The 13,843-nt window shown below is 39.8% G+C and overlaps 3 protein-coding genes across 6 annotated transcripts in view; 1 reads left to right on the top strand and 2 right to left on the bottom strand.

The window, feature by feature from the left end:
• umodl1 (uromodulin-like 1) overlaps positions 1–2,535 on the bottom strand; it is a 12,682-nt gene extending 10,147 nt beyond the window's left edge. For 3 of the 4 annotated variants that reach the window (XM_017042017.2, XM_017042016.2, XM_008332271.3), the window contains exons 1-3: positions 686–2,535; positions 285–443; positions 66–193 (exon numbers count right to left, since the gene is read on the bottom strand). In XM_017042017.2, the coding sequence (XP_016897506.1) occupies positions 66–193; positions 285–443; positions 686–1,004 (606 nt within the window). In that variant the 5' untranslated portion in view covers positions 1,005–2,535. The remainder of the gene's footprint in view (positions 1–65; positions 194–284; positions 444–685) is intronic. The other variant, XM_017042015.2, reaches the window with a different exon arrangement.
• Positions 2,536–2,931: 396 nt separating this feature from the next.
• On the top strand, positions 2,932–10,161 carry zbtb21 (zinc finger and BTB domain containing 21). The gene is made up of 2 exons (XM_008332273.3): positions 2,932–3,073; positions 4,598–10,161. The coding sequence occupies exon 2, from the start codon at positions 4,600–4,602 to the stop codon at positions 7,636–7,638; it is 3,039 nt and encodes a 1,012-aa protein (XP_008330495.1). The 5' UTR covers positions 2,932–3,073; positions 4,598–4,599; the 3' UTR covers positions 7,639–10,161.
• A 1,819-nt stretch (positions 10,162–11,980) lies between these two features.
• Positions 11,981–13,703, bottom strand: atg101 (autophagy related 101). Its single transcript, XM_008332274.3, has 2 exons — positions 13,174–13,703; positions 11,981–12,764 (listed from the first exon to the last, which is right to left on the bottom strand). The coding sequence occupies exons 1-2, from the start codon at positions 13,423–13,425 to the stop codon at positions 12,360–12,362; spliced, it is 657 nt and encodes a 218-aa protein (XP_008330496.1). The 5' UTR covers positions 13,426–13,703; the 3' UTR covers positions 11,981–12,359.
• Positions 13,704–13,843: the final 140 nt, after the last annotated feature.

Below are 13,843 nucleotides of genomic sequence, written 5' to 3' on the forward strand. Positions count from 1 at the left end.
GTGTAATATATATGTATATAAATGACATTTTATAACATTAAATAACATCAGCACATTAATATTACCATGGCTCGTAGGACCCGTGTGTGGTTCAGAAGTCCTTCCTGCAGTGACATCAGCTGCTGGTAATCAACTTTAACTGTCACTGTTGCGTTGAAACGGTTTCCTCTGTTGTTAGAATAGTTTGCTGATCCTTAAAGATACAGCAACACAATTTCTATTACATGCATTTCTTATAACAATTAAAGAAAAGGAAAAACTCTCGATCAGGAATATATACTCACTTGCAGGATGACTGCAGGAAGACTCGTCCGGTCCTTGACAGCATTTCTGCCAGCCTGGGCAGTCCATGTCCCACTCACACTCCTCAGATCCAGGATGAAGTCCATCTACTGTTGGACAGGATCCTGGCTTGGCAGCGAGCCCCCCACTTCTGCTCACAGCTTCATCCGAGGAAAATTACATGTTGCAAACCACATATTAGCTAAGAGTTTCTAGCAGCAGTGGAATTCTGTGCTCCCATCTGCTGTCTCGTATAAAGCACCACGCACTTAAAGGTCACGCTGATTGGACGTCAGTTCACAGTGACAAATTTGATGATGTTATATCATCTTATATTACCAAACACAAGCAGAGTTAAAGTCTAGGGAAAAAGCACTGTAGTAAGTAATGAGCAGACACTTACGTATGGCACAGTAACGACCAGCTTGTACGTAGCCGTTGCAGCACTTGGTAACCTGCATAATGACTGTCCGATTCTCGGTCTTGGGAACCATCTTGTATAGTGTGGCGTTGCATGTCTTCCACAGGAGCCAGCCACCACACGGTTTGCTCACAGTGTAAGGAACCTTGTGCATCACCAGGAAACTCACCCACCTTGTCTCATTGTGAATACACAGGTGGTAGCCAAGTGCAGACAGACTGCTTCCTGAAATATAAAAAAGAATGTGTTCAATTGTAACACTGTTTTTTCCCCCTTTAGTCATCTGGGCACATAACCACATCTGATGTAATCCTAGGTTGCTAGTGAATCTTGATTTTTGACTCCAATAACAGCAATAACTAACATTTTAACTTATACTATAGTATTTAACAGTTGGAAACTTTACAAAAACTAACAGATATTTCATTTAGTTAGGACAGCACAGTTGAGTCATGTTAATGTGTCATCATCATATAAGGGCCTACCTTCATGCACAGTGTTCTGTCCCTTACAGAGAGCCAGCAGAGCCGCAGCCCAGACGGAGAGCATCCAACTCATTTTTCACAGATCGAAATCGCAATCCTAGATGTAATGGCTGCATTGTGTGTGCATGTTTCTCTTTGAAATGATGCTAACAAACTGTTAAGTGTTCAGGGTGTACTCAAAGACTAATTCCTCTGTGGCGCTGTCACTCTCCTCCCCCTGCAGCATCACCAGTCGCCAATGGTAAAAAAAACATTTGCAGAAAATAAGCATTGAATAAATATAAATATTTGGGCTATGTTTTCATTTTGAAGAAGACTTGTAAAGTATATACAGAAATTTAAAAAAAAAGGTTTGGGATCCTGCATCGTCATGATGTGCTGCAGCATAACACATGTTTAAGTTTAATTACTCTGAGTGAAAACCTCCATGTAAAGAGAACTATTGAATTTATACCTGCAGATATAAATATTAATTAATTAATTATTTTTCTGGTCTAAGATCAGTTTACATGTTTATGATTGCGACAACAGGAGACAGAAGAGGAATAGGAGGAGTCAAAGTCCCTGGTGACTTGGTTTCCTCCTGGTTTCCACAGGTAACCATGGCAGTGCTTGCAAAGCTGCCAGCATTAACAGCCTGTGTCAGCCATTAATGTCAAGCAAAGGAGGAGTGTGAAGATTCTCTGCCATTTTCCCACACGTCTCTGTTCCTATCATAGAAAAGAGCAGTGGGACTGATATAGTTCTGGCCTGTAAAGACACAACCTTAATTTTATTCATGTAATGCCATCATTTAGAATGATCACACACTGTTTTACAAAATGTTTTATAGAGTTGCTTCACAGCCCTGTTGGTTAAGTAAACCTGTCAACAAATCCCTACAGAATTTTAGTAATGACACAAATCTATTGTCCTGCTATAGTGACAAGCGTTCAGTCACAGATATAATTAGTTTCACTGGGGTTAAGCGGGCCTGTCATTACATGCTTTCACCATGTTAACTACGGAAATTAGAACCACCAAAGACTGTGGTTTGTTGAAGACAATGCAACACATTACTGAGAGAGTGAAGAGTAAACTATGGTTGCTTTTAATACACTTCTATTAATGATAAATTAGGTCAGATAATCTCAGTTCACAATATAATTTAATTAAAAACAACAGCTGATCAGTAGTATCTTATAATTCCCATGCTCTGGTTGCAAAAATAATATTTTCTTATTCCATACTGTGTCCTTAGAAAAGCCATTGTGCTGGTCCATGAGTTTCATTATTACTTTTTTCAAATCTAATAATTGTCATGTACTTATACTTGTCATGACAATAGCATGGAGTTCTGCTCTCCTGTAGAGCTGGACACTACTAGTGATGTGACAAACTTGTGTGCAATAGTCAAATAAAGAGCTGATAATAATAAATTAATTCTATTAATAAAGATGGCAATATAAATAAGTATAGCAGAGGAGCTGTGATGACCATATGCATCCTGTGGCAAAATTAAAAAAGTTGATATTAATTAATTAATTAATTAGTTCATTGATTAATTAATATTGGGTGGATGTTTTGTTCTATTTTAAGAAGATACTAGTAAACTTAGCTTTTGAGAATTTACTTTACTTAACTGACAAATATGAAACAAAAAATAAGATCTTTTCCTTTAAATGAGCCTCGACGTCCACTCTTCCGTTTTCCCCGCCTCTTTCTTCCTCAACAGCCAATCGCAGCATAGTGCACGTGACGAGCGTTCTTTGAGATGACCTCATCCCTGGTGTGGGATGACGTCAAATTCAAGATGGATGGAATCACGACTAGTACGCTGGAAGCCACACAACAGTGAATAAAGTGGCGACTGTGTGGAGTAGGGAGCGTAGCGCCGACGGCCACGGTAAGTGTAGGAATATCTTCGAAGTTCATGTTTGACAGAGGAAGAAACTGCAAGCTTTTTTGTTTTTTTTAAATTTTCCTTTCTGACGTAACTCAAAAAGAGGGACTGTGCTGCTGGTAAACATGACCAGCTCCAAACCGTCATAGGCTCCGTCCTGTCAGGCCGACGTAAACCGTCTCTGTACACAACATAAATCGGTAATAGCGAAACTAAAAAAATTACTTCCACTGGGGTTAGCGAGGACCTCCGACCCCCTAGTCCGCCCGCAGCCACTGTTTTCATTCCGGGATTATTGCCGCCGTACTAGAGACCACTGAAACGTGCTTAACTTTTTTAGCCAGTGTATTATAACGGTAAACAGCTTTCTGGTGTTGATCTTTTACACGCCTGCGCCAAGACACACACTGATTGAACGGTTTTTTTTATTTTAACTGACAGCGACATTTATCATTTTTATTTTTTTTAGTTAAAACTAGTTGTGTGCCGTAGAAGGATGAGCCACGTCTCATGATGATCTCATGGTGAAACAGTTCGACTTCCTCATATAGCTCTGAGGCTACTGCATCCGTCGTAAATGCAACTTTGTCTTGCTCGCTGTTTTTTGAATGAATGGACGGATTGCATACTAACGTGTAACAACCTGTTTTCTATAATGCAACACAAAAAATCTTCCGGTCACAGCAGAACAAGTCATTTTATTCTTCTTTTAGATCTTCCGGTCACAGCTTTTAGAACAAGTCATTTTATTCTTCTTTTAGGAAAGCCACCTCTTACTACATATTTATTAAACATACTTTTACATTCGCTTTGCTTCTGAATTATTATTTCATGGGTTAGTGATTCTCTCTCCATGTCTCTCTCTGTATACTATATAACTCTATGGTTCAAGTCTAAATGGTCTTAACTATGTAATACTGGGTTCAACGTTGCAGGATTGAATTAATTGTCTAAACAACTGTTGTGTCACTGATTTATTAATCAAAACGCAAATATTAAAAATACATAATGTTGGATTTGAATTTACTACCCACACAATATCACTCAGTAAATACGGTAGATAGGATCTCTGACCTCCTCTCTCAGTACACCTACACGGTTTAATGCTCTACTGACATACAGCTCTGATGACATCATAGTGACATCATGGCTACCCTATCTTAATAAACTGTTTCTCAGTCTGTGTTGCTTTATGTCTTGTCTATTTAGTTTTGAAGGATGTAGAAATTCTATCCATGATGTCATTTCCTGACATCATGATGACCTCATGATGTCTCATATGTGAGTGGCACTAATTTTTAGATGTGGGTTTAACATTCCTATATGTCAGTGTTAAGCAACGGTGTTTTTCTTCATTTTTAAATTTAATAATTTACTTAAATTTTTTTTTTTTGAAGTTTATCATGTCATTCAGTTGACAGGTGTAAAACCATTGATCATCTATCAAAGGGCTGCTTATTTGATGATTTTTTTGTGTGTGTGTTTTTGCTCTAGCGTTAAAAATAATTCTCTTCCCTTGTCTTGCAGTCATGGAGAGCCTCGTACATTACAGTAACCCCTCCCATGCCCTCTCAGTGTTGGGGCTTCTCAATGAGCAGCGGCTGCGTGGTCAAATGTGTGATGTAGTCCTGGTTGTGGCAGACCAGAGGTACCAGGCCCACAGGAGTGTTTTGGCTGCCAGCAGTGAGTATTTCCAGTCTCTGTTCACACGGATGGATGCAGACTCACTTAAAGTTGTAAACCTGGACTTCTGTGAGCCTGATGCCTTTGAGATTGTTCTGAATTACATCTACTCCTCTTCACTCTTCGTGGACAAAGGAAGTCTGGCAGCCATTCAAGAGCTGGGCTACAGTCTTGGAATCCCTTTCCTGACCAACATTGTGTCAGCGCGGCCACACGCATTGTACTCTGTGTCCAGGAAGAGACTTTCCTTCTCCGAAGGGGATGAGAATGATGTCCAGACAAGGAGTGTCATTGTCTGCCGGGTCAGGAATGACTCAACTCATCCTTCTCGCCCAAATTATCAGAGAAAAACACCACAGAGATCGTTATCTCCTCATTCAACTTATGTTACACACCCACCATCAGATCAGAGTTCACAGGAGTCTGTGAGAAACTGTGAATCTGTAAGCAGGAAAATGTCAGAACAAAATGAAACTGCTGAAAGTAAGTCCACCTATCCATACTCCTCCATATTAAAAGGGAATTCCTCACTCATCAAATCTGTAAGACCTCAGCTGACAACCTCCGTGTCATTTAGTGATGCTGAGATGCAGCACATCATGATGCAGTCCTGCACCGACCGAGGTATTGAGGAGGATGAGATTCAGGGGCAGGGCTATCACACCAAAGTGCCCTTTGAGGGTAAGGCCTGTGAGCCGAGCCAGAACATCGACAGGAGTGGACCCCTCATCAAAAGCCTGCTCCGGAGATCATTATCCATGGACAGTCCTGTTCCAGTATTTTCTCCCACACTGGAGCTCAAGGATCTGCAAAATCGAGAGCAGTCTGTGGTCAAGATGGCATCAAAAACATCTAGAACAGAAACGACTTCTCAAAATGGCAGTTCCAAAAACACATCATCTCTGGTTCTCAGGCCAACGTATCCCAGCAGGCATGATGAAGAAACTCAGGTAGAAGGAGACGTCAGTGTGAAAGCTGAGCCAAGCAGTCCACTGGCTGACCCCATGGACATAGTCCGAATCACAGTGGGAGATGCTTTACCAGTAAATCTTAAAGACTTTCAAACAAATTATGATCAAGGTCCAAGGCTAGACCTAAATCCACTGGGAAAAAGAAGGGAAAGACCAGACAACAGAAGGTACCCTTTCAAGAAAAACAAATTATACAAAGAGCACACGTTCTCACATAATGAGAACATGTCAGACACAGTGCGTCAGAGCAATGAGTCGAGTGCGAACAGAGAGGAGTCATCCAAAAACACCATTTTCAAATGCTGGAACTGTTTGAAAGTTTTCAGGTCCAGCGCTGGACTCCACCGTCATGTAAATATGTATCACAATCCTGAAAAACCATATGCCTGCGAGATCTGCCACAAACGCTTCCACACCAACTTCAAAGTGTGGACACACTGCCAAACTCAGCATGGCGTTGTCCAAAATCCAGCCTCATCCTCGAGTACATCTGTACTGGATGAAAAGTTTCAAAAAAAGTTAATAGATATTGTGCGCGAGAGAGAAATAAAGAAAGCTCTGCTTTGGAAGTTAAAAAGAAACAAACAGAGTTTGCAATCTCCTGTACTCACCAAGAAACGATTAAGACCCAGCTACATATGTCCATACTGTGGTAAGGTTTTTGTGTTCCAGTCTCAGTACAGGCAGCATTTAAGAACACATCCTGCAGAGAAACCTGACCAGGACACAACAAGCGACGGCACTCTCTACCAGGAACAGGATGACATCACTCAACAGAAAAACACAGACACTGGTGTTTACTCTTGTCGACTCTGTAATATGAAGCTGTCCTCACTTTACGAGCAGGGAAATCATGAAAGGGGCTGTCGACATGCGACTGTATGTCCGTACTGCGGCCTCAGATTCTCAAGTTCGTCCGTTAAGAGGGACCATGAGGCACACTGTAAGTATAAGAAACTTACATGTCTGGAGTGTATGCGAACCTTTAAATCCTCCTTCAGCATATGGCGCCACCAGGTGGAGGTCCACAACAACAACATGATGACTGTTAGGGATCAGCTTCATATGAAGCAACAAGAGAACAATGAAGACATAGCGCCAGACATGCTCAGAGATGACACCTTCAGTGATGAGCCTTTGACCACGGGGCACTTGAGGGAGAACGTCAACTACAGTGACTCCTCTGGTCCACACATGTATGATTCGGAAGACTCCTCATCCTACGTGCCCGAGGATCTGAGCATGGCTCACTATGGAAAGCTAGTAGTAAAAGAAGAGCCTTTAGAAGAGGCTGTGAGTGAGAGGGAGAGCGCAGAGGCTGCCAAGTCTGGGTCTGAGGAACCCGGTGTATGGCCATGTGAGAAATGTGGTAGTCTTTTTAGCTCCCGCAAAGACCTGGAGCGACACCAGGAACTACTATGTCACATTAAACCCTTCATCTGTCACATCTGCAACAAAGCCTTCAGGACCAACTTCCGCCTTTGGAGCCACTTTCAGTCCCATGTTCATGAACCTGAAGCCAAAGAAACAGAACCACTGACTCCCTCTCCTCCCACGACTCCTCTGAACTGTGAGGGTCGCTCCCCACAGGCCAGCATGTTCAAATCCACCCAGGCAGCACCAGTTACCAGTGCAATGACCGAGGAATCTAGTAGCCCCGAGCCCTCTAGTTCGTCAGCAGGCAAGACAAAGAGGCTGGAACCAGAACAACAACCCGGCAGACGAAGTCCTCTGTCAAGGTCAGAGAGTGTGGAGAACACAGGTGGCTCTCAGGAATCAGACACTCTCTTTTACCATGCACCCTCACTCTCTGCTCTGACGTTTAAGAGGCAGTACATGTGTAAACTGTGTCACAGGACCTTCAAGTCGGCCTTTAGTCTGTGGAGTCATGAGCAGAGTCACAGCCACATCTGAGTGACGGCGCAGTATGTTCTTCGTTAGACAGGTTACATGATATTAGAATAACGAGACCTCAGCCTAAAAAAAGACTTTGAATGTATAGTTGGTTCACTCGCCACCAATGTCAAATATTAGCATGGCCATGTACAATAGAGGTGTAAACGTGAATGTGCAATCAAGTGCTAGATGCTTCAGTGAAACAAACTGATCATAAACTGTTTCTTTTGCTTTATCATTTCATTTATCTATCTTAACTTGTACTTACTTATCTAGGTGTTTCAAGAAAACAGGATTCAGAGTTGAACCACTTAGTGAACAGTGGGACAACGAAGTCCAGGTGTTTTCCACACGTGGAAAAAGTGCTCTCAACATTTGAAGGTGGCAGTTGAATTCAATATTAGTGCTTTTGCTTTTGTGTCAGATCTGTGGTTTGATGTGAGTGATATCCCTTGAGATTATCAGTGGCCTCAACAAGGTATTTAATATGCACTTTGTAAGTTTTAATCTGTTTCATGGGCAAACGTGTGACTTCGCTTTTCTGAATATCACAACTGATTATTTGGGCTGAAGAAGAAAAACAAAAACAGCCACCCAGCAGTTTCTGTTTTTTTTTCCTTATACTCACGCAGCATTCCTCTGACTTTTGTTCTCTCATACATTGGCCTCTGACTGGATGACCTTCAGTTTAATCAGCACAAACCATCCATCAGACACACCTCTGACACTTCCTGTTGTCCTTATCTCAGTCATGACTCACTGCTCACAAACTTTATTCAGCCTCAAGTCTTGTGAATCATTTTAAAAGTGAATGAAATGGTGCAGTTGATATTTGAGAACGGTGTTTAAACTAGGGCTGTGAAACTATTCCAATTTAGAAATTTGAAATTTGACTTTCCTAAAAGAGAAGTGACAGCACGTAGATGTCTGTGCATCACGCTTGTTTTAATCTGAGACTAATCCAAATGATGAAATTATTAATATTGGAAAAATGTTAAGAAAAATGTGAAAAATTATAACTCAAACTTGTTTTATATACTTTGGGTGAATTTTTGACATTACTGTGCATCTTTGTAGATTCACTTACAAAATTTAGAAGAAGCCTCTGGTAATTGTGACCTCTCTGCCGACCTGCCCTGTGCTGGATGAGACTGGCATCTTACCTAAAGGTCAACTCTTCAGAAACTCATGCTGGGTGTTCAGATGGTAATTTAAGCTGTTCTCTGAAACAAACACCTTTTCCTGCAATGTGTTCAAATACTAACACGTGTATCAACTTTGTAGAGAAACAATAGTTGGATCAACAGTTGATCTATTGGTTATACAGATCTTGCCATTCTGCATCTGTTAAAATTTGTAAAAAAAATAATTGTAATCTGATTAATTACACAAATAATTTAACATGGTCAGCATAACCATGTTGACAGCCCTGGTTTAAACCATTGTTTCCAAAGTGTGAAGGGAAAGCATTTAAAAGAAATTGGTGCTCAGAATAAAAAACATTAATTCTTAGTGACAAAAAAGAGTGGTTTTAAATAATTAAAAAAAGCATTTCGCTGGTATTAAGCCTAATGTGCCAGATTCTAGAAATCAAGGAGAAATAATGACAGCAGGCATTTTTGTAAAGCTTTTGTAAAAGCACACTGCATTTTGTAAATGCAGCATTTAACAAATACTGTAATGAATGTCAAAATTGTCATTTGTATATTTCAGAATCAATTCCTGGTTCATTCATGAAGTCGGGTGCTCCTGCAGCATCAGCAGTGTTATGTAATTTCTTGAACACTGATAGATTTGTGCAATCATACAGGTGGTGATTAACCCAGCTTTACAGTGCTTTTGGTGGCCTTATGCAAATGCTTAATTACTTATTTTACATATAAGCACAATAGTGTTTCAGAGGACCTACGACTCAGGCATTTAGATTTAAGGTGGTACAGTGAAGGAGATGGAGGCATGAGAGGAGCTGATCATTTATTCTGTAAATGACGGGAGAATGTTTCTGCTTCCTTACGGACTAATAACTTAAGATTGTGTTTTGATTGTATTCCAGTTGTTCCACAATTGTCTTCTTGTACAAGTATATACTTCTGCTTTGGCTTGACTGATTAGAAGTGTGCTGTAAATTATTAAAACTGTTCTGTTTAGGATTATTGCCCTACACAGATCCACAGGGGCCTTGTTTCCCTCCCAGTGAGTAACACGATCTTCGTAGTAATGTAAGATTTGGTTGAACATTGTATCGATAAATAGTGCTCTTAATTTCTCGTGAGGAACATTTTCTCAAAGTTCACAGAAATTCGACTTGTGTATATAAGTGTTTGTATCCTGGATTTTGTACGGATTTTGTTAGTATAAAAATCTTTCTAGTATTTCTGTGCTCTTACTGCAATAATGAATACTGTACTGTTTGTATCAACATTGGTTGTATTGTTGCTTTTGAAGACTTGCAGCTGTTTTGTGTTTAGGTTTTTCTACAGTTTTTGTGTTTTGTTTTGGGTTTTTTTCTGTAATAAACGGTAACACTCGACAACACCTGTACATTCATCTGTGGAACTTGAATTATTTGGTTTAAGCGAGATGTAAAGTTACCCAGTCAGCTGTAGACATTGTTATGTTGAGTTTTTAGAGATGAAATTCTGCCACAATTCATTAAATATTGGCAGAAATAAGGGTTGTGGCAAGAATCAGGCGATATGATACGTATCACTCTCTGCATACCACTAGAGGGAGCCCAATTACCACTAGAGGTACTAGTGCCATAGTTTGAGAACCACTGGGTACTGCAGTAGAAAATAAAAGAATATATGAGGACAAGGATCAAGCTTACTAAAGGCTTATTGTTTTTATGGTAATTTTAACAGTAAAAATGCTAATCACTATATAAAATTAAATTAACAGTAAGTACAGTTTATTTAGTATTAATGTTTGTGCCTGTTTCTGTATTCATTTTTTGTAATATTTTAACCTTCAAAGAGTATGACAGACCTTTCCATGCATACTGTAGCAAATACTATATATTTTATCATGTTTTATATATAAAAAAAACAAAGAAAACTTTAGAAATTGAATGGTTTAGTGATTTAGATCCCTTGAATTTATTACCCAGGCATATATAACAAATGACATCCCTTTACTGAACCTCTGCTTATTCCGTGGCTTTCCATGTACAGTGTCTGTAAGTGTTTGGCTCAAACATTTAATTACAGACTCTTTTCTGTTATCTGGCATCATTTTAAAACCACATACAGTACATGCAGTAGTTAAACAGCACTGCAGACTGGAGTGGGCCAAAGTGAAAGTTCTCCGCTTTATTTTAACTCCTCTTTTTGAGAGTTCCAATTTGGAGCCACAGTTGCAGTGTTTTTCAGCCCTTCATTTAATGTACATACACTGTTTTGCCAATACTGTTTTACTTTTTTTTTAAACCCCAGACAACCCTAGTTAGCACTATAGACCAGTGGTTCTCAAACAATGGTAAAACAAGTTTTGAACTTAGTCTAGTGGTGTATGGAGATATCTGTTTTAATTTGTGTATTTATAATGTATATGGTTTCAGACGTGCCAATTGTATTTGCTGATAAATGTTAATAATCTCATTGGGAATACATTTTTTACTTTGTATGCTACTAATTTGGACATTATTAATGGTTTTGTAAGGTATGTTTGTGTGAATACTGTTTCCTAAATAAATTTATTTCCTCCATGAATTAACCCATTGAAGTACTGTATATTGTATCTCATATAAATGCATGTCTTCCAAAAAGTAAAGATAAAAAACATTTAGTTCTCATTTTGTGATGAGTTTACCAAAACACATCATCCTGTTGGTGGGGAGAGAGGGTCTTTTTTGGACCTATGTTACAATCACTTGCTAGAAAACTAGGGAGTGAACCTAGGAAGTGTTTGCTTTTATTTGGGAAAATGGCTCCCTGGAAATCCTGTCCTAGCCGTATGTCAGGTCACACAGTACATTGACATGTAGAAAACCTCAACACAATTCTTTGTCTTTATTTGTCATTGTGACACAGCACAGCACAGCACACCATGCACAACGAAATTTAACCTCTGCATTTAACCCATCACCAAAGTGAACAGTGGGCAGCCGTGGTCAGCGCCCGGGGAGCAGTGCTTGAGGATGATGCCATGCTCAGTGCATCTCAGTGGTAACCTGGCAGTTGGTGGATTCGAACCTGGGGCCTTCCGGACCGAAGTCCGCTTCCTTTACCTAGGCCACCACTGCCAATTAATCTTTTATGTTAGAGAATATTGTGAAACCAATTTAATCCATCAAAGCACTATTCCTAACAGTATTCAGATGCAGTATTTAATATAGAAGACTCTGTACTGATGACAGTCATAAATCACAATAAACATTTATTGTCAAAATTTACATAACTTACAGATTCCACAATATTAACAACACAAATTTGCAGGCAATTACATGAAGCACTGTGAGTGCTCTACTGTCTCAAAGTTACTTTTTTAAAAGGGTGGAGGTGAAAGCAGTTTGAGTAAAAAGATTAAGTGGATCATTTCATTATTAACCTTGAGGTACAACCAAACAGATAAACAGGGGCTGAGAGTCCATATATTGACTATACAAACACCTTTTTAATTAAGCAGTACAGGTGGTGATAAATTATATCTTTAGGCAAAACTAACACGGCAGGTGTGACTTCAAATATAAAGCAGAGTGGGCTGATCCACCTTTGATTCTTCTCTGTTTTACAGTGTCCTTATAGTGCCAACGTGTCCTTTATTAGCCTCCTCATGGTCGTGCTTACAGAGGTGCCCAAAGAGTCAGTGATCTGGTATGTAATTTTGTAAAGGTATGGCTGGACATCTTTGAGACTTGTGTCAAAAACATTGTCCACTTCTGACTGCGTGGGCATCTTTGGCAAGTATTCGTGTCGATTTATGACCTCAACAACGTTGATCACTTTCTCGCCGAGCTTCTCACCCACTTTTTCCCTGCAGATCTGTCTCTCCTGCTCATTGGCAAGGTTGACAACATTGACCTTGATGCTCCACACCTCCCAGGGAATACACTCGTCAGAAAAAGGCCAACGAGACTTTTTCTTCTGGTAGAACTCCAGGGAGATTTGTCCCATGCCATCACTCCCAGAATTGCTCAGAGCATCCTGTAAGCAAAATAAATGTGGTATATACTGTAACTGTGTATCTTCTTTCTAAACAACATTTTTTAACACTCAGTTAACAAATAATTTGGTGAATAAAATGCAGACATGATGGAAATGTATGTTTCCTATCTGTTCTACCAGTTTTCGTTCATGTAAGGTTATATATCACTTGGTTTGGAATAATTCTAGATTTCCCTTTATTACAACGGCTAATGATGTTTCTTAAAGGTAGACATTGTCATGTGTAATATAAAAAAGTATTTTTAGACTGATACTGGATAGATTGTGAATGTGTCAATTTTATTTATACAGTTTATATATTTATAAAATTTACCGTCTTGAATATTAGTGTTGCTAGCCTCGCTACTGAGCACAGCTTTGGGTATACAATGTCATGGTGAATATTTACCTTGAATTCAGAGACAGCCTTCCTGATCACTCTGTCCAACTCTTCTGAGGACACCCTGACAAAGGTGAAATCGATGAAGTCGCAGTCTATGTCCACTGTGCCCACTGTGCCGATGGAATAGGTGCCCTCCTTTTTGTAATGAAACTTGCCTGTGCTACGATGCAGTAAGATGGTGTGAAGCAAAGAAAGTATGGCCTCTTCCACTTGTCTCGCCTCAACTGTAACCTCAAGAACTTCCGAGCGGCAATTCATTGTGACAGAATAGTTATTTATATTTACATGGAACGACACTAGCACTGAGATGATGGCTGCTAGGAGCAGCTCACATTCACTTTGTTTACCTCTTGTCGTGGGAGGAGCTTGTTCCGTGTTATCGTTTTATACTCACTTAACACATTGAATAATAGCCGAAAAATGAAAAATTATCTTCGAATGTGTTTTCTGAATAGTGAGTGTAGTGGCATAGTCTCATTTCCCAGCTAGCTGACTGTTTGCTACAAACAGTACAGCAGAATATGTAAGCGATGACGATGACAACAGACAAATCTACGGCAATTCGTGCAGGCAAAAATCGTAGCCTTATGCCGCTTTTCGTCAGCCTTGCTTTGGAAGGGGTTAATATAAATACATGTAAAACACGGGTCATCATTTCTGCATGCACAATATATTA

Source organism: Cynoglossus semilaevis, chromosome 19 (assembly GCF_000523025.1).
Source record: "Cynoglossus semilaevis isolate Cse_v1.0 chromosome 19, Cse_v1.0, whole genome shotgun sequence".
NCBI lineage: Eukaryota > Metazoa > Chordata > Actinopteri > Pleuronectiformes > Cynoglossidae > Cynoglossus > Cynoglossus semilaevis.